Source organism: Malaclemys terrapin, chromosome 18 (assembly GCF_027887155.1).
Source record: "Malaclemys terrapin pileata isolate rMalTer1 chromosome 18, rMalTer1.hap1, whole genome shotgun sequence".
NCBI classification, from domain to species: Eukaryota; Metazoa; Chordata; order Testudines; family Emydidae; genus Malaclemys; species Malaclemys terrapin.
In genome coordinates, this window is record NC_071522.1 from 22,876,999 (window position 1) to 22,903,861 (window position 26,863).

At 45.4% G+C, this 26,863-nt stretch overlaps 1 protein-coding gene across 3 annotated transcripts in view; it reads left to right on the forward strand.

Moving 5' to 3' along the window:
• Positions 1-26,863, forward strand: part of LOC128825537 (myeloperoxidase-like) — a 94,732-nt gene that overhangs the window by 27,981 nt on the left and 39,888 nt on the right. The window contains exons 3-5 of one of the 3 annotated variants that reach the window (XM_054008111.1): positions 726-758; positions 13,216-13,293; positions 19,470-19,563. In XM_054008111.1, coding sequence (XP_053864086.1) covers positions 726-758; positions 13,216-13,293; positions 19,470-19,563 — 205 coding nt within the window. Of the gene's footprint in view, positions 1-725; positions 759-10,335; positions 10,573-13,215; positions 13,294-19,469; positions 19,564-26,863 lie in introns of those variants that run through there. The other 2 variants (XM_054008113.1, XM_054008112.1) reach the window with 2 other exon arrangements.

Consider the following 26,863-nt stretch of genomic DNA (forward strand, 5'->3'; position numbering starts at 1 on the left):
ACATGCTTTGCAAAAGTCCTTGACTCCTCTTGTAGCATGGATTACATAGCCTCCTGCATCTCCTTCCTAAGGTGATCAAAATTAATATGTGGTATCCAGCCTAATGCATTACAAGCATGTGAATTCCTAGCTTTTGATTTCACCTGGTGTCATTATAACTAGGAGAAGCTGGAAATGGGCGACATCTCATGGGATAGATCACTTGATGATTACCTGTTCTGTTCATTCCTTCTGAAGCACCGGGCATTGGCCACTGTCAGAAAACAGGATACTGGGCTAAATGGACCATTGGTCTGACCCAGTATGACCGTTCTTAGAGTGTCACATTCAAATGTCTTCATTCTTTTACCCTATCTTGGTTCAGGGCTAGGCCTGGTACCAGCAGTGAAACTACTTATTGGATCATTTGTAGATGTTCCAGCACTGTGTGCTGGTGAAGTTTAGTATCAGGTTGTCTTATATTGCTTATGGAATTGCTGACTTAATGTGATGACCCCTGTGGAATTCTGAGTAGGGTCTCGCTAACCTTTCTGGCCACTGACTATGAATCCCAGATCAAAAATGGCTGGTATGCCAACAGAAGGGCAATTTATGAGATTCTGACATTTCAAGTATATTTTGTGTCCTTTTTAATTGAGACCCCACATTTCCCTACCCAAACCATACCAAGGTCCCCAGACTTTGGAGCCTTGAGCAAGTGTACCAACATTTTCTTCTTTTTTCAGCTGAACATGGGGAAAAGCCATTGACAAATTATGGTAAGTTGGATGTTCTTTGTCATCTGGCCATTCCAGATAACAACCTGTTTGATAACATTATACCCAATGACAGGACTCTCCATCTCAGGAGTTGTGATGAGTGTCACAGTTCAGGGCACCTGTATTTCCCCTTGTATGGTCCAATAAGGGTACCCACTCTAGTCTCCAGGCTCCTCAACTGTCACCTCTCTTAGATGGATACCCAGGTCTCTCTCCCTTCTGAATGAGCTATTTCCAGGCTGAACAGTTCCATGCAACACGCCTGTTATTCCCCAAAAGACAGACTGCCTAAGCAGGCCTGCTTCACTTCTCTCCTCAGAGACAGTAGACAGTGTAACTGCCAACAGTTATAACATACCACATAGTTCTTTCTAAGCAACCACTTTTATTATTAAGGTAAAAGCATAACAGATTAAAAACAATAGAAAAACCTATGTGCATGCTAATATGCTTACCAAAGATCTGCAACATAGGCTCTGGCTGATAATTAGTCCTTCAAACCCCACACCAGGGTTTTTCCCGTGGTCACTGGTTCATAACAGCTTTTGCTCAGAACTAGCCCCCAAGTCTTAAGGGGCCTCAGCTGGCCAAAGCCCTTCCCTAAGGATTGGGGTCCCCCTCTGGACCAGAGGGCCCGTCTCTTTGCTGGATTAGAAAGAAGGCCCTGAGTCACTTTTAACTCAGGCTTTTTAACCAACATTCCTAGCTTTGTGTGTTGGTCCCTGGAGAATCCAGTCTGAACCAGTATGTGTGAGCCTCTCTCTCTGGAATTGTTACAACCTGAGTGAATTTGCCTAACTACCCCCCACTAGGGAGGTAGTTCCTTGAGGACTATGGTCCCCCTCCACCATGGAAATACTCACAATTCCTCAATAGTGCATAAATGCTGAAATTTTTAATACAAGTTGTTGACCTATGACCCTGTTTCATGTATTCTCTAGCTTGTTGTAAATGGAATGATGCTATTGTGATATAATATTGACAGATAATATATACTATCATATTGGGATATAATATTGATTCCCTTCTCTACAATGTTGCTTCTCCCGGTCTGCAAGTTACTGGGCTTCCAAGCACAATTTGTCTTTCTCCAGCTGCAGCTTCTCCTTCTCTACCTGTTGACTTTTTCACAACTGGGGCTGAAGAAATATATTCTGTTTGGGTGAAGGCTGGTTGCTGCCTCTGTCCAGTTCTTCCCTCTCAGGAGCCATCTCCCAGGTTTCCCCCCACTCTGGGTATCCCTTACAGTCCTAGACAATCATTTCTTTACTGGTCCTTAGAGTATAGCAGGTTATCCAGCTATGCCTTGGTCAACTTCTGACAAAGGGGTAGCTCTCTGGTTATGAGATACAGGGCGGGTGAATTAATATCTTTGATTGTCCTAGGATCAATACAGCCACACCAACACTGGCTCTCTCTATATTCCAAGCAGCTTATATCTTATCTTTCCTGTCCGTCTCTTTTAACTATTCTTTTCCCCCAAAAGATTGAGACAGTTTCTCCTTCTTTTTTACTTCTACAATACTTACTTTCACTACTATTGGCACTTACTGGAAATTCACTACTGTCATTAGATCCCATACCTGCTGCCACCATATATATATCTCATTTTGGGGGTTAACTGCACCTCTGCCCCATTTGGGGCCCCCCTCAGCTCCATATTTAACCTACCAATTCTGAAACCAATATTCCTTTGTGGATTTTCAAGGGTTATCAGGCATATCCTGGAAACCCAACTGCAGTTTCATAGAGCCAATTCAAGAGTTTAATACTTAAAAGTAGGTGAGCCATTCCGTAATAGTGACCAGAACGGCAGTTCAACAAATAGGTTCAATATCCAAAAACTGTCACAATTTCACTAAACTTTGCAAAGGAATAGTTGAATAAAATGAGGAAGCTACTCAGAAAAAGGCCGAAGGTCAAAAAGTAAAGGAAGTAAGAGCCTTACATTTACAGACACAATAAAAGAGTCTCATGCAAACAAAAAGGAAATGAGGAAGACAAAAGAAAACCAGTGAATAACAAGCTTGGTTCAAGAGGTTATCTGAGCCAAACAAAAAATTGCGTGAACTTTCGAAATCTAACCTCAGTGAAGCCAATAAACGGTAGAATAGGGAAAACAGGGAAATTGAGAGGTGTAAACTGGATTCAGAATAGCAGATAGGTAAAAGCTAGCAACCAACCAACAAGAGATTCTTTTACTATGACCTTGTACACATATGTCAGTATAACTTATGTCACTCGGGGGTGTGAATATATCACCCCCCTGAGCAACAATATGCAAGTAGAATTTTACCTTGACCCAAGTCTAGTTTGTTAAGTTTTAGCTACTAGAAAGCATTTTATATTTATTTCTCTTGTAACCATTTCTCACTTTAATGCCTCATACTTGTACTCAGTTAAAATCTATCTCTTTGTAGTTAAATAAACTTGTTTTATTCTTTAATCAAAACTAATCCAGTGTTGTGTTTAAACTGAATTGTTTGGTGGCTACAATTAAAATAGCAAACTTGTACATTGACCCCTTAAAGGGGCAACAGACCTCCAATATCTGAACTGTCAGGAGAGGGCTGGACAGTGCAGAACACGTTTGGGGGGGGAAATATGGTATTGGGAGTGTGTTGGGGTCACCCTGCAGATAGTAACCAAGGCTGGTGGAAACCAGAGTATGGCTGGTTTGTAGCTGACAGGTTGCTGGGGTCAGAGCTACCGAGCCAGGTAGCTATATACAGACACCCACCTGTGAGCTGCATGCTGTTTGTGAGAGGCCCAGGTTGGTTCTGCATCAGCAAGGGCATAGTGAGGCACACAGTGGTGTAGGGCAGGGAGTGACACAATGCCTCATTGGTCTGGATTGCACCCCACATTGCGATAACGGTCATTGTAGTATTGCTCAAGACGTAATTACTTGTCATCTTGAGATATTAATTGATAAATTGTGACATACATTCTACAAGCTATTGTTGCATATCGTCTAGAACATCAGAACCTTAACACGTTTCTTACTGTATGTGACAGAGTACACCCCAGTATTCACACCCTAAACACTATTGTCATCATCTTTGTACAACATCTGCCTTGTATGGTACCATTTAAAAACTCACAATTTGCTGGTCAGTATTGTCCTGATAAAATATGCGACAATATTGTGTGTGAAGTTATAAGATTCCCCTGTAGGATGTTATTAACATATGTTCCAAAACTCATAGCCCGTCCAAGCAGAAGTGGGTCAACAGGTCTGTCCTAAACAAAGAAATGTGTGGTTGCCTTAATCTGCATATATGCAGTCAACAGAGTCATCAAGTAGGGAGAGAAAACAAAGGATGTTCAAACAGGAGAAAAAAACCAGCAGGAGCCATCCTTCCACATAGACTCTTTGTCTCCTGGGTCTCAGCTGGAAATGTTTTTTGAGAGGGTGACTGAAACTATAGAAAGGAGGGACAAACACCTCAAGGCACCCCCATCTCTCTCCTGGCTTCCTCATTGTCAACACCTGCGAAGACAAAAGGAAACAGCCATTGGACGCTGGGGCAGGTGTCCTGAGCGGAAGAGTTTGGTCTGTAATCTGCTGGAGCACCTGGTGAGACAGTTTGCTTTGCAGTTAAGTTAGTTGCTTAAGTATTTAACAAACTTTTTATCTTTATTATTCTTGTAAGCATTTCTGACTTTTATGCCTCCTTCACAGAATCATAGAATCATAGAATATTAGGGTTGGAAGAGACCTCAGGAGATCATCTAGTCCAATCCCCTGCTCAAAGCAGGACCAACCCCAACTAAATCATCCCAGCCAGGGCTCTGTCAAGCCTGATCTTAAAAACCTCTAAAGAAAATGATTCCACCACCTCCCTAGGTAACCCATTCCAGTGCTTCACCACCCTCCTAGTGAAATAGTGTTTCCTAATATCCAACCTAAACCTCCCCCATTGTAACTTGAGACCATTGCTCCTTGTTCTGTCATCTGCCACTACTGAGAACAGCTGAGCTCCATCCTCTTTGAAACCCTCCTTCAGGTAGCTGAAGGCTGCTATCAAATATCAAAAAAATATAGCCAGCTCTCCTGGATTCCTTTCCCCCTCATGTTATTCTCCAAGGGGATCCTGCCCATCAGTTCCCTGAGGGAGTCAAAGTCTGCTTTTCTGAAGTCCAGAGTCCATATTCTGCTGCTCTCCTTTCTTCCTTGTGTCAGGATCCTGAACTCGACCATCTTATGGTCACTGCCACCCAGGTTCCCATCCACTTTTGCTTCCCCTACTAATTCTTCCCGGTTTGTGAGCAGCAGGTCTAAAAGAGCTCTGCCCCTAGTTGGTTCCTCCAGCACTTGCACCGGGAAATTGTCCCCTACACTTTCCAAAAACTTCCTGGATTGTCTGTGCACCACTGTATTGCTCTCCCAGCAGATATCAGGGTGATTAAAGTCTCCCATGAGAACCAGGGCCTGCGATCTAGTAACTTGTGCTAGTTGCCGGAAGAAAGCCTCGTCCACCTCATCCCCCAGGTCTGGTGGTCTATAGCAGAATCCCAGCACAACATCACCCTTGTTGTTCTCACTTCTAAACTTAATCCAGAGACTCTCAGGTTTTTCTGCAGTTTCATACCGGAGCTCTGAGCAGTCATACTCCTCTCTTACATACAATGCAACTCCCCCACCTTTTCTGCCCTGCCTGTACTTCCTGAACAGTTTATATCCATCCATGATACTACTCCAGTCATGTGAGTTATCCCACCAAGTCTCTGTTATTCCAGTCACATCATAGTTCCTTGACTGTGCCAGGACTTCCAGTTCTCCCTGCTTGTTTCCCAGGCTTCTTGCATTTGTGTATAGGCAGTTAAGATAACTCATCGATCATCCCTCTTTCTCAGTCTGAGAAAGGAGTCCTCCCCTCTTGCCCTCTCCTGCTCGTGCTTCCTCCCAGTATCCCATTTCCCCACTTACCTCAGGGCTTTGGTCTCCTTCCCCTGGTGAACCTAGTTTAAAGCCCTCCTCCCTAGGTTAGCCAGCCTGCTTGCGAAGATGCTCTTCCCTCTCTTCGTTAGGTGGAGCCCGTCTCTGCCTAGCACTCCTCCTTCTTGGAACACCATCACATGGTCGAAGAATCCAAAGCCTTCTCTCCGACACCACCTACATAGCCATTCATTGACTTCCACGATTCGACGGTCTCTACCCAGGCCTTTTCCCTGCACAGGGAGGATGGACGAGAACACCACTTGCGCCTCAAACTCCTTTATCCTTCTTCCCAGAGCCACGTGGTCTGCAGTGATCCGCTCAAGGTCATTCTTGGCAGTATCATTGGTGCCCATGTGGAGAAGCAGGAAGGGGTAGCGATCCGAGGGCTTGATGAGTCTCGGCAGTCTCTCTGTCACATCGTGAATCCTAGCTCCTGGCAAGCAGCAGACCTCTCGGTTTTCTCAGTCAGGGCGGCAGATAGATGACTCAGTCCCCCTGAGGAGGGAGTCCCCAACCACCACCACCCTATTCCTTCGCTTGGGAGCGGTGGTTGTGGAATCCCCATTCGTAGGACAGTGCATCTCATGCCTTCCAATTGGTGGAGTCTCCTTCTGCTCCCTTCCCTCAGATGTATTATCTAGTCTACTCTCCGCATTAGTACCTGTGGAGAGAACATGAAAACGGTTGCTCACCCGTATCGCCATTGCTGGTACATGGACTCTCCTCTTTCTTCTTCTGGAGGTCACATGCTGCCAAATTTCTTCACCGTCCCTCAGTCCCCGCTGCGCAGCCTGCTCTGATTCTTCAGAACATTGTGCCTGTAGAAGCATATCCTGACGTCTGTCCAGGAAATCTTCATTTTCCCTTATGCAACGCAGGGTCGATACTTGTTTCTCCAGCCCTCGAACCTTCTCTTCCAATATGGAGACCAGCTTGCACTTTGTGCAGACAAAGTCACTTCTGTCCTGTGGAAGAAAGACAAACATGGCACAGCCTGTGCAGGTTACAACAGCTGAACACTCACCATCCATAGCACCGTCCTTCTAAGAGCTTCCGCAGCTGTTACAGCAACTCACGGAAACCCGCGAGATGAAAGCCTCAGTGCGCTCTCCCTAGGCAATCTCCCTCTGTTAGCCTCTGCTGTTCGCCGCTCAGCTGGGTTGCTGCTGACTGCCTTTTTATACCAGTCAGGCCCACTCAAGGCCCACCTGGAACAAAGCACTCCCAATTCACACTGTTCAAACAATCAAACAATCAAGCACATGGTCAAACTGACAAATTGTGCCCTCCAACAGACACTCAGATACTCACCAGCACAGCCCCCCGAATGCAGCACTTAGCGTACCTCCTCTCTGACAGATCCCAGGAAAACTCCCTTTGTTAGCCTCCACTGTTCACTGCTCGTCCTCATACAGGTCTGTCGCATCTTACGCGCATTTAACATGCGCGATTTCAACTTTACGCGGTCGGCAAAAACAAAAAAAAAAAAAAAGAGAAAAACAACCGTTTTAATACTCTACCTGTAGTGCGGGCCATTTCGCCCGCCATTGAACTCAATGGGGTTTTGGCTATATGCGGTTTTCGCTTTATGCGCTAACCGCGGAAGAACCCCCGCGTAAGATGAGACAGACCTGTATATAGGATGTTAGATGGTTTGGGTGGGAATTCATGGTTCTCAGTTCTAGACCGGGGAAGGCCTACCGTCAAGGGTTCATAAGCACTGAGAGTTGAGGAGAAAATCAAGCTGGAGCAGGAGGAAACTATCCTAAAGTTGGGACGCTCCTTCCAGATGATGTCATGGTATCCTCTCGCACTGAGGCTACTCCTCCAAGGCAGGGGACCCCAGTTAGTAGGAAGAGATAGGCAGTAGTAATGGGGTATTTAGTTATTAGAAATATAGATAGTTGTATTTGTAATGACTAGGCGAACCACATGGTGAATTACCAACCAGTGCAAAGGTTGTGGACCTCTTCAGTCATCTAGACAGACTTATGAGCAGTGCTGGGGAGGACCAGTAGCAGTGATACCTGTAGGTACCGATGACATAGAGAATATTTATGTTCTTTATATGAGCTGGAAGAAAACATAAAATCATCACTGATAAAGTTTGCAAATGACACAAAAATAGGAGGAATGGCAAATAATGAAGAGGACGGGTCATGCACACAGTGATCTGGGTCGCTTGGTAAGCTGGGCACAGGCAAAGACTCTGTGTTTCAATCTGGCTAAATGCAAATGTATACGTGTAGGAATAAAGCATGATGGCCATAGTTACAGGATGGGGGACGCTGTGCTGGGAAGTAGTGACTATGAAAGAGATTTGGGGGTCTTGGAGGATAATCAGTTGAACGTGAGTTCCCAATATGATGCTGTTGCCAAAAGATCTAATGTGATCCCGGGATGCAGGAACAGGGGAATCTTGAGCAGGAAAGGCTATTTTACCTCTGTATTTGACACTGGTGGAATACTGTGTCCAGTTCTGATGCCCACAATTCATGAAGAGTGTTGATAAATTGGAGAGGATTCACAGAAGAGCCATGAGAATTATTGAAGGACTGAAAAACATGCCGTATAGTGACAAACTCAAGAAGCTAAGTCTATTTAGCTTAACAAAGAGAATGTTAACAGGAGACTTGATCAGTCTGTACATGGGGAACAGAAATTTGATAATGGGCTCTTTAAACTGGCAGACAGAGGTATAACAAGGTCCAATGGCTAGAAGTTGAAGCTACACAAAATTCAGACTGGAAATAAGACATAAATTTTTAACTGTGAGAGTAATTAACCATTGGAGCAAGCTACCAAGGGTCATTGTGAATTCTCCATCTATGGCAATTTTTAAATCAAGATTTAATGTTTTTCTAAAATATCTGCTCTAGGAATTATTTTGGGGATGTTTTCTGTCTTGTGTTATATAGGAGAGGTGTCTAGATTATCACAATGGTTCCTTCTGGCCTTGGAATCTATGAATATTAATCCTCTAATTTTTCATCAGTTGAATCCCTGTCTCAACTTTTCCATTATTTTGCCTGGGATTGATGTCAGGCTAACTGGCCTATAGTTATCCCGGTCATCCAACTTGTTTTGTTTTAAATATTTGCACAATATTAGCACTCTTCCAGAGTACTGGAATTTCCTTGCAATTATTCCCCACCACAATTATCCAGTCTTATCAAATTGCACTTATCTATTTAAGTACCAGATTATGCCCAGCTAAAGCCAAGGTGAAAGCATGGCCCAGAGATTCTCAGTTTTTCTTTTAGATATGTCTCACATACGTTGTCAGTTGGTTTGCATATGTGTCTTTCTGTGTGCTGTCCACAGCTCTGTGCAGATATCTGGTTTAGCAGACCTTGTCCCCAATTTCTTTTTGCTCTGCTATTAGTTGGGTCATGGCAACAATTTCTCTATTTGCCTTTTTAAATGTTCCCTAATGAGTTGGTTATGATAGTTACTAACTTCCATAACCAGTACAAATAATTTCTTTACCAATTTCTTTTCCCGTGCCTTTATATTGTTTGCTGTGATTAATTTGTTCATTTTTATTTTATATTTGGTTAAACAGGTTAGCAATGACATGCACATTGTAAATGGTGTACCATTTCTTTTTCACGTCAGGGACAGTGACTGACCCTGACACTTAACAGTGATGTCAGTTGGCTTGTGTGTGTTCTTTACGTATGCTGTCTCCAGCTCTGGACAGATCGCTGATTCAGCAGACCTTGATAGCACTACCCAATCTGGGTAAGTGCTGGAGGCTGGAATGGTGTGGCCTCGGTAACGCTGTTGAGGCTGCTCATTGCTTCTGTCCTTGAAGCTTCAGCGTTATTAATAGATAGTGCGGCATGTTGTTCAGCAGACACCAATGTTACTCATAAAGGAAGACCACAGGCATGGTTCGGTGACGAAGGCAGTCATCCAGGTTCACTGTCAATGAAGCACAATACTAGCTCCCTAGATCAATGTCTACAGTTACACTAACACAAGTATGCTCATTACAATGGACTCAGCTCAGTCAGCGGTGGGACTTTCTGCTGGCCCTGGGCTGGACAAAGGATTAAGGTGAAGCACCCCAACATTTATAGGCTGAAACAAACAACTGGAATACACAACTTACACACCACATTACATATTTTATGCCATCTATTTGTTATCTCCCCTTGTTCCTGATATCTTGGACAAAACATCCCTATTCATTATTTTGTTAAACCATCTTATCTTGTACTAGATTGGGATGTATTTGTACTAGCTGGAATATATTTACGCAAATATCTAATACCTAGTACACTAGCAACAACTTTGCCAAGTTCATGTACTGGACAGTAAACTTGTGAGCATCTACTTTAATCCATGGCCTGACTTTGGTTCGCAGTCTCTGGTTCAAGCCTCAGATCTTGTATCAGGCCCAGTGCTCCAGGATATCTCTCTCGCTCTCTGCTACAAGATAGTTCTAGTTTTTCCACACATATTGAAAGTGTGTTGATTGAGACAGTGAAAAATGGAAACCTAAGTCCACAATCACCTGGAATAGTGAAGATCACAACATTAATTGACAATTAGACTCTTTCACCATTCAGTTCCCTAGAAGTGAAGGAACTGCATAGTAAAATATCGCTCTCTTCCCCTGTTCTATGGATGTATCACAAAGAAAACGATCTGTTGCTTGGGAAGAATGAAGAAATGTGCATTTCTCAACTTAATCTAGGGAAGAAGCAGTAAATATTTCCACTTGGCCCAGCCTATCCCTAGAGCTGTTTCCTCTTGACAAAGCCCAGCTCAAACTCTGTGAGTGCCCGCCCTGAGATCAGTGCAGCTGCTATAAAAGACCAAGTCACTGAGCTACCCTCACCAGCTGAGCAGAGATGGCAGGTGAGTTGCTGTTACCTTTTACTCTCTTTTTTATGGCTTTGACATTTGTAATAAAATAGACAGTGTGTTTCTGAGGGAGGGCATGAAAAGCCATGCGTGGTAAGGATGAGGCAGAAATGGGCAGGAGTGGGGCTGTAGGAGCCCTGGCCCTCCTTCATTCCTTCTGGGTGAGGGAAATTGATAAAGAAATGGGAAGAAAAGGAGTCCCTTCTCCCACCCCTTGCCCTGTTCCAACGCCATCCCTTTCAGGAGGAAACCCTGGGATACTTTACAGTAAAGGACTGTGGGGAATAGAAAACACTAGTTGTTGAGAGGAAAGTGCAAGAATCTTTCCATTAAACAAATGGGGGCTAACCTGCCCCTCCCAACCCCCAGCATTATGGAGCCTCATAATTTCTTTTACTTAGAGATTGATTTAAACCTTGAAACACGAGGTCCAATAACTCTTCTAAAATGGATGTTAGCACTCACTGCTCTACCTGTGGAGATTTATTCTTTTATCCATACAAATCTTCAGTCCCTTTTTCAATCTCACTAAATTATCTCAGTGACATCCTGTAGCAGTGAGTTCCCCAGGCTAATTACTCACTATGTGAAAAAGCATTTCTCTTTATGCCAGTTTGGAATTTTCCACTTTTTAATTTCCTCGACTGGCCCCTTTTTTCTCCTATCGTGAGTCAGGCAGAATAGAAACCCTTGATCTCCCGTCTCTAGGCAGATCTTTATTATATATGGAACTAGTTGTGCCACCTACATTTAAGTTTGCCCAGCAAGTCCCATTATAAGACCCAGTTTTAGTGACTTGCAACCTTGCCAAACTTTACCTTTTGGGCTGAAATTTTCCTTGATGAGTGTTTGTAAGTTTCAGAAAAATGGTTTATCCATTTCTCAGAATGAGATTAGGGAAAAATAAATTTACCCCATTATAAAAAATCTTACAATAGTTTAATTGAGAAGTTCTAGCACCTCTATGCTTTAATGCTATGTTCTCTGAAAAAACGGGTCCTACGTATCACAAAATTGGGCACCTAAAATTAGTGGATTCTTTTGATTTACCTTCTCTGTGCTTCAGTTCTCCATCTGTAAAATGGGAATAATAACACCCCCTCAGATCACAGGGTGTTGTGAAAGTAGATCCGTTAATTATGAAGTGTTCAGAAACTCTAGCAACAAGCAGCATACAAAATCTCAGGAGGAAATTAATAATTGTGTTTTCAGAGCAGGTTTTGAATAGAGTGCAGTAAATAAGGCCTGGGGCCACACACCGGACAGTAAGAGTAAGACAAAATATTGAGTGTTTGCAGTGAACACTGTCCATCCTGGGCAAGGAATAAGGCAGGGGTCCTGTAGCCAAAACCAAACTATCACAATGGATATGCAGAAAAGGACCCAAGGTTGTACGGGCAACCTTAATTCTTGTATTTCCTAACTTTTGACTTCACTGAACAGTGATCTTTTAATGGAGATTGTGTATGGAATTGTAAATATTATCGTCATCTCCCCTGTTATTCATTTCATCCTTCTCTCCCCCCCGTTCCAGTCAGGCTTGTCCCTTCCTATAATCTTTACTGTCTCTTAAACACCTTCATGTATGTCCACCCCCAATATACCTCCACTCATCCCAACCTGTCCTCCACCCAGCTCAGCATCCTCGCCAACTCTCCTCAACCCTGTCCAACCCAGTGCCTTCTGCTGAAATCCCCGCCGATTGAGAACTTCTCCTACTTAGCCTCCCCAAGTCAGCACCCTCCCTCCTGTCCTGGCCTCCCTCCAGGCTGACAAGCCCCCCTTCCCACCTGACCCGAGACGCACACTCCCCATAACTGCCTCAGGCTCAGAACCCCTCCCCTGCTCAGAACTCCTCCCACCTGACCCCCAGCTCTAAAAACTCACTTCCTACCAAACGTCCATTCCCAGAGCACTGAACTCTTGCTCCTCCAGCTGACCTCCAAGCTCCCAAGTCAGAAATCCCCCTCCCGGGCCAACCTCAAGCAGTAAAAAATCATGAGACAGGCTCCAAAAAAACCCCTTGAGATCAGGATAAAAATAGATAAAAATAGTTTTAAAAGTGTAGGTTTTATTTGTTTTCTGGTTTCTGAGCATTTATGGTGCACTCCCCATTTTCAAGCTTTTCTCTGAGTCATAGAAGGGACCACCCGATCGAGTCTCACCTCCCGTACCTCACGGGCCAGTAATCCCCACCCAATTACCCCTGTATTGAGCCCAGGAAATTGGCTTGGACTAAAGTATTGCATCCCTCAGGAGGCTAAACTATTGTGAGGCACAGGCAGAGGACAGGAAGGACAAAGTGCACACGTGCCGGAGGCTCCTGCAATGGCAGGGAACTGATTTCGTGAAATGTGCCCAGATGATCTTAGCAAACTCCCATGCTGCAGAGGAAAACAAACACCAAAAGTTACTGCCAATCTGATCTGGGGGCAAAATCCTTCACCCCACCAATCTTAGTCTCACCTGCAAACTTTATCAGCAGCAAATCCATGTTTCCTTCCAGAACACTGATACAAATATTCAGTGAACAGAGCTGTGGAAGTTGATCTCTTTCAGTGGGTGCATGACATCCGTGGGCCCTTTACCTCCTTTAATTACTGCTAATAACCGAGGTGTATTTGTGTTTCTCTCCAGGGATGAAGTCAGGGATCCTCCTCTTCGGATTCTTGGTGACCCTGAGCCTGTGCCAGGCATCTGGATCTTCCATAAATGGTACTGTCCCCTTTCTCCTGCTGCTGCTGCTCTGCATTGGGGGTATAATGCTTCGTGGTGGGATCCAAAGTCAAAACTCACTGTGGGCCCCACCCAGTCTATATAGGATTGAAGTGTTCCCTCTCCCACCCAAAATAAAACATATACCTGGGAAGTGTATAGTCGCTATGAATATCCAAGGACTTCAGAGAACCTGAACATTATCCCCTTTTTACAGATGGGAAAACTGAGGAACAGAGAGGGTCAGGGCCAGCTCCATGGACCAGCAAAGGAAGCAGGTGCTTGGGGCATCCAATGGAAAGGGGCGGCACATCCGGGTTTTCAACGGCAATTCGACGGCGGGTACTTCAGTCCCTCTTGGAGCGAAGGACCCACCGCCGAATTGCCGCCAAAGAGTGAAGCGGCGCGGTAGAGCTGCCGCCGAAGTGCCACCGATCGCGGCTTTATCTTTATTTTTTTCCTCCGCTTCGCCGCTGGGGCGGCAAAAGAGCTGGAGCCAGCCCTGGAGAGGGTAGATGCCTGCCTCCAGGACAAAAAGAGTCACATACAGTAGAACCAAGAACAGAACCCGGGTCTCCTAATGCACAGTCCACTAGTGTCCAAGTCCAGGGCCATGCTGACTCACTAGTGTCCTTTGCAGTAAAACAAAATGGATTGGCAATATAATCAAAAAAGGCTCCGCATCCTAAAGGGGTCGCTTTTGCAGCCACACAATATCCCACACCCCTCCCTCAGGTTTTTCTTTTTGGCACTCGTTTGGGAAAGTTTTGGCAAAAACAGGGCAGCTCATTTTTTGACAATAAATCAATCACTGATTCCAGGCTTATTCTCTTGCAAAATTCAGTTCTCAACTCATGGAGGCACTAGAGCTCTTCAAGGAAATAGCTGGAAAAAAAAGTTGGCAAAAGTTCATTCATAGAAACAGCTGAACTGTTTTGCTTAAACTTGCCAAAAATATTCAGCCTGAGGCAGAAAGCACTCCTGGAACGTTCCAGCCCCTGAAAGATGAAAGATTGGCCAAGTTATAACAGCGGAAAACAGGGTGTTATAATGGGAAGTCCTGGGCAACTTCAATAATAAGGGTCACCACCAATGTCCCCTACAATTAGACCTCAGCTGTAAAGATTTATGTGCATAAGTGTTTATGCACTGAAAAAATTCATGGACTCCTGCTAGGATTAAAAGCTCTGTAGAAATGGTTATGACTAAAAATCGCTCAGTAACTCTTGGGGGATGTACAGACTCTGCATACAGTTTTGATTCAAATTACTTCAGCATATAATGAATTGAAAGGCCCCAACTCATGTCTTCCTCCAATAAGCCAGCAAGTAATAACGACCACAACATAATTGTGCTTAATAGTGAAGGGAAATAAGGTACAAAAAACTATCACAGTGACACTAAATATAGAAAAGGGGATTTCAATACAATAAGGAAGCTCTTCAGAAAAGCCCTAATGCCAACAGTAAAGGAAGCAACACCCTTAGATTTGTCCACCTAAGAAAACAGTAGTAGTCTTATGCAAACTGCTGAGCAGGAAGAGAAGAGTAAATGGCAACGTTCAAGTCTTCAAGAGGTTATCTGAGCCAGAGAGAAATTCTTTGGGATTTGGAAATCCAGCCCCAGCCAAGCCAATTAACAAGAACATACACTACAGCAGTCAATATGTAAGAGGGAAAGGAGGAGGGCTAGGATGGATTTTGTACAGTAATAGTTGAAGGTATAAAACACGAGAAATTCTCTAGAAGAAGCAGGAAGCCTGCGAAAGAATCAGTGGGTCCGCTGACTTACCAGGGGGGTAAATAGAGCAGTTAAAATTGAGAAGGACATTGTTGAAAAACTAAATGATTTCTTTCATCAGCCTGTATATTCATAGATTCCAAGGCCAGAAGGGACCGGTGTGATAATCTAGTCTGACCTCCCGTGTTACACAGGACACAAACATTCCCCAAAATAATTCCTAGAGCATATTTTTAGAAAAACATCAGCTCTTGCTTCAAAATTGTCAGTGATGGAGAATCCACAGTGACCCTTGCTAAATTGTTCCAGCAATTAATTACTCTTAACTGTTAAGAATTTATGCCTTATATCCAGTCTGAATTTGTCTAGCTTCAGCTTCCAGCAATTAGATCATGTCACACCTTTCTCTGCTAGACTGAAGAGCCCATTATTAATTATTTGTTCCCCATATAGATACTTTCAGGCATAATCAAATCACTTCTTAACCTTCTATTTGTTAAATTAAATAGATTGAAATTCTTGAGCCTCTCATTATAAGGCAGATTTTCTTATCCTTTTGTCGTTTTCATGAATCATAGAATATCAGGGTTGGAAGGGACCTCAGGAGGTCATTTAGTCCAACCCCCTGCTCAAAGCAGGACCAATTCCCAACTAAATCATCCCAGCCAGGGCTTTGTCAAGCCGGGCCTTAAAAACCTCCAAGGAAGGAGATTCCACCACCTCCCTAGGTAACGCATTCCAGTGCTTCACCACCCTTCTAGTGAAATAGTGTTTCCTAATATCCAACCTAGACCTCCCCCACTGCAACTTGAGACCATTACTCCTTGTTCTGTCATCTGGTACCACTGAGAACAGTCTAGATCCATCCTCTTTGGAATCCCCCTTCAGGTAGTTGAAAGCAGCTATCAAATCCCCACCCATTCTTCTCTTCTGCAGACTAAACAATCCCAGTTCCCTCAGCCTCTCCTCATAAATTATGTGCTCCAGCCCCCTAATCATTTTTGTTGCCCTCCGCTGGACTCTTTCCAATTTTTCCACATTCTTCTTGTAGTATGGGGCCCAAAACTGGACACAATACTCCAGATCAGGCCTCACCAATGTCGAATAAAGGGGAACGATCACGTCCCTTGATCTGCTGGCAATGCCCCTACTTCTACAGCCCAAAATGCCGTTAGCCTTCTTGGCAACAAGAGCACACTGTTGACTCATATGCAGCCTCTCATCCACTGTAACCCCTAGGTCCTTTTCTGCAGAACTGCTACCTAGCCATTCGGTCCCTAGTCTGTAGCAGTTCTGTCCCTGCTGCGCCTGCTCTGAATCTTCAGAACGTTGTGGCCGTAGAAGCATCTCCTGACGTCTGTCCAGGAAATCTTCATTTTCCCTTATGCAACGCAGAGTCGATACTTGTTTCTCCAGACCTCGAACCTTCTCTTCCAATATGGAGACCAGCTTGCACTTTGTACAGACAAAGTCGCTTCTGTCCTGTGGAAGAAAGACAAACATGGCACAACCTGTGCAGGTTACAACAGCTGATCACTCACCTTCCACATCACCGTCCTCTTAGGAGCTTCCTCAACTGTTGCAGGAACTACTCAGAGAAACCCGCAGATGAAAGCCTCAGTGAGCTCTCCCCAGGCGAACTCCCAGGCAAACTCCCTCTGTTAGCCTCCGCTGTTCGCCACTCAGCAGGTTCGCTGACCCTCTCTTCAATTTATTAACATTCTTCTTGAATTGTGGACCCCGGGACTGGACACACTATTCCAGCAGCAATTGCACATTGTGGACAGAAATATATATGCAGATGACACAAAGTTATTCAGGTTAGTCAAGCCCTGGAAGACTGAAATACTTCAGACAGATTTATCCAAGCTAAGTGAATGGGCAACAGAATGGCAGATGAAATTCAGCGTTAAACAATGAATAATACTCAAACACTGTACAAGGCTCTAAATTAATGGTATCACTTCAGAACATGACCTGGGCTTCATTATAAACAGCTGAATAAAACCCTTTCCCCAATATACAGCTGTGATGAAAAAAGCAGACAGGATGTTCGGATACGTAAGGAATGGGATGAAGAGGGATAAGGAAAATATGTCTGTTATATAAATCAGTTCCTTCATCTTGAATACTGTTTTTAGTGTTGTTCATCCCACCTCAAAAAAGGACAATGTATAATTACAGGGCCTTCAGAGAAGGGTAATGAGAATGATTAGGGAATGGCAAAACTGTCTTATGGAGAGAGACGGAAAAGACTGAGATTGTTTATGTTAGAGAGGGGACACGAAAAATTACACAAAATAGCAGTCTAGGTAAGTTACATAGGGAGCTGTCAGGTGCTGGCTCCAGGCAGCCAGGCCTGGTGGTGGGAGTGGAGATTGAAGCCAGGTGGTCAGGGTCTGTAGACACACCAAACTGTACCGTAGCCAGAGTCAGGGCTGGAGCAAGGTCAGAGTAGGGCATGGGCAAGGTTGGGGCAGGACCCAGCACTGGATCAGAGGCAGGCTGGGAATCTAGAGTCTGTTACACGGCACGGCAGCAGGAGGGTCACTGCCCAGCTCGTGCTGTTGCACAGACTAACTTGCAGCTCTGATGGAGTTGGGGAAGTACCTGAGAGTGGGGGTCATCTGACCCAGGCTCTGCTCAGGGATGGGCTGCTGCCCCATGCCTGAGGGCTGAGTCACTGCAGGCTCTGTTGGAAGGGTTGGGCAGTTGGGTCTACACTCCTCAGCAGTCCTAGCCCTAGCGCAGACCAAAACTGATCTTAGAAACACCATGTCCTGAATCTGCAGAGTGCCCGAGTTCTGTACCCGCCCTTGGTTTCTTAGCACTATCACACTGATTGTGTCATCTGGGAATGAATGCAGACCAGGATCCTGCACTTGGGTGTGTCTGGGGAGAGAAATGGATTCATGGAGCAATGGAAATTTTAGTGCTTAAGATTTGTATGGAACATTTGCAGGAGGCCACTCAGAAATTTTTTTGTGTACAGCTTTCTAGCGCAGAAAGTTTTCCCTACATAAAACCTCTTGACTACAAACTTGTCCCCTGACAAATCCCTGTTTCTGAGTAAACTCATCATATGGAAAGTCTAGAGATTTAAGATATAGAAAGTTTACTGACTAAGGACACCTATAGCTAAAGATATCCTTGCCAAAAATATGACATTTGAAGTTTTAAATTCCATCATTTTGATGTCAGCCTCTGAAGGACAAAAAGACGGCGAAGTTACAGCTGCATTGATGAAAGATGTAGGCTTGCAATCGGACCCACCCAGCTTTATCTGCAGTCATCGGGATAAGGAAATTGAGTCACGGTTATTACACAAGGTTTGCTGACATCTCTAGGTAACCAAGGTGAGGATCAGTGCTGCCCACCTTATGAATAATAAGGGAGCGGAGAGAATAAAAGCAAGTATTACACTAGAATGGGAGCTTCCCAACTCCAGGGGGCTGGAGCAGGCATCTGGAAGCCACCAGCTGGAAGGCTTACTTTTTAGGTTGAATTTTGAACCTGAAATGAGGGTGAATAGCTTCCCCTTAAAAGCTCTGAAACCAGAAAGCTAATAACCTTCTTCCACTCTCCCAACATAAAAACCTTCAACTTCTCATGTGTTTTAAGCCAACATCATGTGTTTTTTACATGACTCATGATTTTTGAACCGGTGGGTTTGTCAATACTGGTAGGACCTCAGTTGGTAGCAGGGATTGAGCCTGAGGAGAACTGGGCTGTGTCTTGGATAACTGGGGCCTCAGATAACTGGCCATAGGTCTTGTGGGAGCAGAGAGAATTAGGAAAGCAGATGCAGACCTGGTCAGCTTCAGCTGAGAGCTGAAGAATGTCTGGCTATCCAAAAGTTTCTACCTATTAATTTCCTTCCTGGAACACATCCTGGTCCTCCTGAGAATTGGAGAATCAAAGAGCTCTGTGATTCATAGAGTAGAAGGCCAGAAGGGACCATTAGATCATTTAGTGTGACCTCACCTATATGAACAGGCCATTCAGTTTCACCCAGTTACCCCTAAGTTTAACTTCGCTTCATGTCTCCCCTTCTTTAGATCTTTGAACCTTTTTCTATGGATCTATTATATATGAACAACTTTCTCAATCAAGTATCAGAGGGGTAGCCGTGTTAGTCTGAATCTGTAAAAAGCAACAGAGGGTGTCTCTTGCATCTGAAGAAGTGAGGTTCTTACCCACGAAAGCTTATGCTCCCAGTACTTCTGTTAGTCTCAAAGGTGCCACAGGACTCTCTGTTGCTTTTCTCAATCAAATTCTCAATCAAAAGTCAGTCTTGGCTTTAAGTGCCTAAAGGTTAATCCAGCAAGTTCACAGCACGAAGGAGAAGAAATGTGCTCCTTTCACTTTGGGTCTGTGCAGTGAGCTGGTGGGAAGGAGTTGTCCTCATGTCCTGCTCTTTCCTCTCTTTGGACTAGATATCTTGGAGACGCTGCCAGATCCATTCTTTCTGAGCAGCACTAAAGAAGCCAAGGAGCTGGTGGATGCTGCATACAAGTATGAACGGGACAGGTCAGTTCACCTTCTGTTATCCATACTAGGGGTACAATTTTACAAAAAACATGGGAACGTGATACCATTATCTGGGGAGTTTTTCTTTTGTACAAATATGTATTTATTATGGTGACATCATAGTTCAGGGTTCTGAAATTTTTTCTAGCATGGATCACACCACGTGCACTAATCTCTTCCCTCCACAATGGCATGGACCACCTCCTCTCTCATTTGTGATCACACAGTATTGCTATGGCAACTACAGCAATTGCTTACAATGCAAAGTGATATTAGGAAAGTACACATATTTTAGCTTCTTTTAACGTAGTTCATGCCAGCACCACATGACCAGCCAGCTCTGCGAGCCCCAGCAGCAGCCAGGGACAGGGCTGGTGCAAGGATGTTTCGCGCCCTAGGCAAAACTTCCACCTTGCGCCCTCCCCCCTCCCTGAGCCCTGTGGCAGCTCCCCACCCCTCCCTCCGCCGAGGCGCCCCCCCTGTGGCAGCTCCCCTCCCCGCCTGGGGAGCCGTGCGGCAGTTCCCCACCCCAGCTCACCTCTGCTCCACCTCCTCCCTGAGCACACCGTCGCTGCTCCACTTCTCCCGCCTCCCAGGCTTGTGGCGCCAAGCAGCTGTTTGGCGCCGCAAGCCTGGGAGGGAGAGAAGCAGAGCGGGATGGTGTGGTAACGGGAGGAGGCGGAGCAGAGGTGAGCTGAGGCAGGGAGTTTCCCTGCGTGCCCCCCCCCCTTACTTCGTGAATGAATTAACATTTTTTGCCTAGCTCTAATATTGACTGTGCTATTCATCAGGCTGGTATTAACTCTGATATTCAAATTGTCATTATTAGGCATTAATCTGGTTATTCCAATACTATTAATTTTTGCCGAAATATCCAGTTGATAGATTTATCTGCTCTGGCTGGACATTCCATTTATGTGTGAGGATGGAATAAGGCGGATAGTGCTACACATTTAAACAGGTGTTGGTTTCGTGATGTAAGCACCATGTCCAAACAGAAAGATAATATGCAGAATAGAGTTCCTCCTGGATCTTCCTTGCTCCTGGTCACACAGATTGCATTGCTTGCTACTGTTGCTTTAGTCCACCTATGGCTGGCAAGGAGACTCTTCATTCCTCTCCCGCTGTGATATGTGCTACCACCATCACCAGATTAGACTATTGTAGCTTCCTCTATCTGGGACTGCAGGTGGAAGTGTCACAGAAACTCCAACTTCTACAACACGTAGCCACCTGCCTTTTGTACGATTTCATGTATGTCCAGTCCCAGCCAGCAGCAGGATGTTAAACCAGGGCATTTTGAAACAAAAAAGTTAGAAGTCTTCTTCAAAAGTGAATTACACTTTGACAGCCCCAGATGATCGCTATGAAATGTGTCTCCTTATTTCCGCTGCTGGGCTGTGGCCCTGTCTTTCGGTCATGGATCTCGCCATGGCTTTCCAGGCCGTTCTCACCTCTGGAACGGAGCACTGAGATACACTCTACATACAACTATTGCCAAAGACCACTCCAAACTCCAGCAGACACAGAATTCAGCTGCCCATTGACTCAGTGGTGTTTCCCCAGAGGCACACATGACATCTGTGCTTCTGAGTCTGCACTAGCTCCCCATTCATCCAGGAGAAATTCAGCAAGTTGGCTTTGACTTGATAAGCTCTAGGAATAGGTCTATGCTGGGATAAAAATCCTGCGGCACCAAGACTCAGAGCCTGGGTCAGCTCACTAGAGATCACGGGGCACCGCCGCAGGGCCAAAAATAGCAGTGTAAATGTTGGGGCTCAGGCTGGAGCCCAGCCTCTGAGACCCCCTCGCCCCCCAAGATCTCAGAGCCCAGGCCTAATCCTCTACACTGCTATTTTTAGCTCCACAGACCGAGCCCTGTGAGACTGAGTCAGCTGACCTGGGCCAACTGCGGCCATGCCATGGGTCTTTGATTGCACAAGCATAACACCTATACATAGCTTGGGGCGTTCCCCTATTCTTTGGTTATTGGGCCTTAACCCTCAACCTTCTCTCCCCAGTTCCCCAAGTCCCTTCATGGCCTCAGGCTGTTCTTTGGTGCCCTTTCTCCCCAACATAATCCTACGTGAACTCTCAGAGGTCCGGGCCTTCGGGGATAGGACTGGTCTCTTAGTCCAATACATCTCTTCCAAGGTAGTCCGAGAAAGTTCTCTGGCCATCAACTGCCACTAAATCGTAAGAGGAGGGGTTATTTTGGCCAACCCACCCTTGTAGGTCTGGCAGTAGTCCTCTCATGAACTTGTTCAACACTAAGAGTTCTATAATCGTCTCTGTGCTGTGGGTCTCGGGATGCAGCCACTTCTGCGTTAAATGGATCAGGTTGAAAAGTTGTGACCTTGGTGCTTTGCTCTCCCAGTAACTCCACTCATGGAACCTCTGAGCCCTTATAGCTGTCATCACCTTGGATCTTGCCAGGATCTCAGCTTTCAACTGAGGGTAGTCTGTAGCAACTTCTGCTGCCATGTCATAGTGGGCCTTCTGGGCCGCCCCACACAGGAAAGGGGTGAGGATACTGGCCCACTGGTCTTGGCGCCAGGCCTTACATAGGGCCGTTCTTTCAAATGTGAGAAGGTACGCCTCCATGTCATCCTCCATCATCACCATCTTTTGTAGGTAACTGCTGGCCCTTAGGGATCACATCCTGTCATGACCACATGTCGGAGGGATCAGGGCCTTCAGCTGGTTCACCTCCTGCAGGGTGGCTCAGTTCTGGGTTGCCTGGCTCATCAGCAGTTGATTCGTCTCCTGATGTAACTGGACTGACTCCTCTTGGGCGGCCATCTGGACCCTGGTATCCTCTTGTTGTACCGACACGGCCTGCACCAGCGCCTCACTATGTTGTCCAATTTGGGGGTTGTCACTGGGTGTCGACTCACCGGTGCGGTGCCTCCTGCTGGTCATCCAGGGAATTAGCGTTTCCAGCCTCTGAAGTGCCCTCTGCCAGCCGGTGTCCCACTTGCCAGTGGATCCGAGTCCCTCCTGGACCCTGGTGCCCCTATCAGGCCGGGGTGCTGCCCCCTGGCAGTACCCCCACAGATCTGGGTCTCTCCTCTCTGGGGAACCCCCCCACCCCACCCTCTATCTCCACCTCGCCTCAGTCTTTGGCTACTGCCAGTCACCATCTAGCCCCCGCTCACTGGGGCAGACTGCAATATAATTGCCACTCATCGTCGGCAAGGAAGGTTTGGACCTGCTGCCTCTGCCTACCCTTGGGCTGCCCCTTTGCAACCCCGGTACCTTATCCGGCCTTTAGCAAGGCCTGCAGCCCAGGGGTTTTCCAGGCCGAAGCTCCCCAGCTATTCTAGCCTTTCCCCAGCCCTGCTCCACGTTAGTTACCCTGCTCAGCTCCTAGCAGCCAGGCCCATTCCTCTCAACAGCTAGAGCGAGACTGTCTGTGCTTCTGGCCAACTGCCCTCTTATAAGGGCCAGCTGGGCCCTGATTGCACCGGCTACAGCTGTGGTTGCTTTCCCCATCAGCCCCATTTTCCCCTTTTCTCCACCACAGCCCAGGCTGCTTTAAGCCCTTCCAGGCAGGAGCGGGGTGACCACCCCGCTACCGGGGTGATTTATCTTGCCTCTAGGATAGCCTGCTGTGCCAAGATCCCACTCCTGACACCACCTGTGGCAAGGCACTTCCTGCATCTTGGTGGGCTCAGTGCTCCCCACGCTGGCAGTGGGGGCCTGGAGTAAGTCAGCCCACTCTGGACAGGATTTACTCTCCCACATGGAACAGGAGTACTTGTGGCACAAGCTTATGCTGAAATAAATTGGTTAGTCTCTAAGGTGCCACAAGTACTCCTGTTCTTTTTGCGGATACAGACTAACACGGCTGCTACTTTGTAATCTCCCACATGGGGTTTATTCCCCAGTATTTTCCAGGCAGGCACTGGGGCAGATCCATGGAGTGTCCCTCTGCAAACAAAGAAAGTAACCAATTCCAACACAAAACAATGGAGAATACCTCTCCCTACCCTCACTCTGAGAGTGGGTGGCTTTATTATTGGCTGTGAGGTGCCAGTCCTTCCCCTAAACAGGAAATCTGTTATGTAGCTTCCCCTGTAGGGAAGAGAACAGCCCTCCACCCTGGAGCAGCTCAGCTCAGCTCCCCTCCCCTCTCTCACTGGAGGAGGGGTTTTTAAAGGTCTCAGGCACCCCTTAGTTGGACTCAGGTGTCCCTAATTTAACTGGAGGTAACCCCTTTTCATCTTATAGGGGAAACTACCTTTATCATTCTAGGACTAATATACTTGCCTTCCACCACTATTACAGCTGTCCAGCCTGACTTTGTCAGAACACCAACAAGTTATGTATTACGTACCATATGTTTTTTTTATTATCCTGTACCTTGTACCTGCTAGCTTGAACAAAACATCCTCTTCCATTACCTGTCATTCCCTTGTCCCTGTACCATCTCCTAGGAATGTCTCACTTTAGAACGTTAGGGGTTTCAGTACCTTCTCCAGGCAGGAATGTGATTACCTGGTTGGCTAATACCTCATGTGTTGATATTCTGCTAAGGCCAAGCCCACTTTAGTTCACAGCCTTTGACTCATACTGTTATAGATTCATAGATTCGAGGACTGGAAGGGACCTCGAGAAGTCATCGAGTCTAGTCCCCTGCCCTCCCGGCAGGACCAAATACTGTCTAGACCATCCCTGATAGACATTTATCTAACCTACTCTTAAATAGCTCCAGAGATGGAGATTCCACAACCTCCTTAGGCAATTTATTCCAGTGTTTAACCACCCTGACAGTTAGGAACTTTTTCCTAATGTCCAAACTAAACCTCCCTTGCTGCAGTTTAAACCCATTGCTTCTTGTTCTATCCTTAGAGGCTAAGGTGAACAAGTTTTCTCCCTCCTCCTTATGGCACTCTTTTAGATACCTGAAAACTGCTATCATGTCCCCTCTCAGTCTTCTCTTTTCCAAATTAAACAAACCCAATTCTTTCAGCCTTCCTTATAGCTCATGTTCTCTAGACCTTTAATCATTCTTGTTGCTCTTCTCTGGACCCTCTCCAATTTCTCCACATCTTTCTTGAAATGCAGTGCCCAGAACTGGACACAATAGTCCAGCTGAGGCCTAACCAGCGCAGAATAGAGCGGAAGAATGACTTCTCGTGTCTTGCTCACAACACACCTGTTAATGCATCCCAGAATCATGTTTGCTTTTTTTGCAACAGCATCACACTGTTGACTCATATTTAGCTTGTGGTCCACTATAACCCCTAGATCCCTTTCTGCCAGACTCCTTCCTAGACAGTCTCTTCCCATTCTGTATGTGTGAAACTGATTGTTCCTTCCTAAGTGGAGCACTTTGCATTTGTCATTGTTAAACTACCTCAGACCATTTCTCCAATTTGTCCAGATCATTTTGAATTATGACCTGTCCTCCAAAGCAGTTGCAATCCCTCCCAGTTTGGTATCATCTGCAAACTTAATAAGCGTACTTTCTATGCCAATATCTAAGTCGTTGATGAAGATATTGAACAGAGCCGGTCCCAAAACAGACCCCTGCAGAACGCCACTTGTTATGCCTTTCCAGCAGGATTGGGAACCATTAATATAACAACTCTCTGAGTACAGTTATCCAGCCAGTTATGCACCCACCTTATAGTAGCCCCATCTAAGTTGTATTTGCCTAGTTTATCGATAAGAATATCATGCGAGACCATATCAAATGCCTTACTAAAGTCTAGGTATACTACATCCACCGCTTCTCCCTTATCCACAAGGCTCGTTATCCTATCAAAGAAAGCTATCAGATTGGTTTGACAGGATTTGTTCTTCACAAATCCATGCTGGCTATTCCCTATTACCTTACCACCTTCCAAGTGTTTGCAGATGATTTCTTTAATTACTTGCTCCATTATCTTCCCTGGCACAGAAGTTAAACTAACTGGTCTGTAGTTTCCTGGGTTGTTTTTATTTCCCTTTTTATAGATGGGCACTATATTTGCCCTTTTCCAGTCTTCTGGAATCTCTCCTGTCTCCCATGATTTTCCAAAGATAATAGCTAGAGGCTCAGATACCTCCTCTATTAGCTCCTTGAGTATTCTAGGATGCATTTCATCAGGTCCTGATGACCTGCAGGCATCTAACTTTTCCAAGTGATTTTTAACTTGTTCTTTTTTTATTTTATCTTCTAAACCTACCCCCTTCCCATTAGCATTCACTATGTTAGTCATTCCTTCAGACTTCTCGGTGAAGATCGAAACAAAGAAGTCATTAAGCATCTCTGCCATTTCCAAGTTTCCTGATACTGTTTCTCCCTCCTCACTGAGCAGTGGGCCTACCCTGTCCTTGGTCTTCCTCTTGCTTCTAATGTATTGATAAAAAGTCGTCTTGTTTCCCTTTATTCCCATAGCCAGTTTGAGCTCATTTTGTGCCTTTGCCTTTCTAATCTTGCCCCTGCATTCCTGTGTTGTTTGCCTATATTCATCCTTTGTAATCTGTCCTAGTTTCCATTTTTTATATGACTCCTTTTTATTTTTTAGATCATGCAAAATCTCGTGGTTAAGCCAAGAAGTTCTTTTGCCACATTTCCCATCTTTCCTACTCAGCGGAAAAGCTTGCTTTTGGGCCCTTAATAGTGTCCCTTTGAAAAACTGCCAACTCTCCTCAGTTGTTTTCCCCCTCAGTTTTGATTCCCATGGGACCTCACCTATCAGCTCTCTGAGCTTACCAAAATCCGCCTTCCTGAAATCCATTGTCTCTATTTTGCTGTACTCCCTTCTACCCTTCCTTAGAATTGTGAACTCTTTGATTTCATGATCACTTTACCCCAAACTGCCTTCTACTTTCAAATTCTCAACAAGTTCCTTCCTATTTGTTAAAATCAAGTCTAGAACAGCTTCCCCCCAGTAGCTTTTTCAACCTTCTGAAATAAAAAGTTGTCTGCAATGCAGTTCAAGAACTTATTGGATGGTCTGTGCCCTGCTGTGTTATTTTCCCAACATATATTTGGATAGTTGAAGTCCCCATCACCACCAAATCTTGGGCTTTGGATGATTTTGTTAGTTGTTTAAAAACAGCTTCATCCACCTCTTCCACCTGGTTAGGTGGCCTGTAGTAGACTTCTAGCATGACATCACCCTTGTTTTCTACCCCTTTTAGCCTAACCCAGAGACTCTCAACACTTCCGTCTCCTATGTCCATCTCCACCTCAATCCAAGTGTGTACATTTTTAATATATAAGGCAACACCTCCTCCCTTTTTCCCCTGTCTATCCTTCCTGAGCAAGCTGTACCCATCCACACCAACATTCCAATCATGTGAA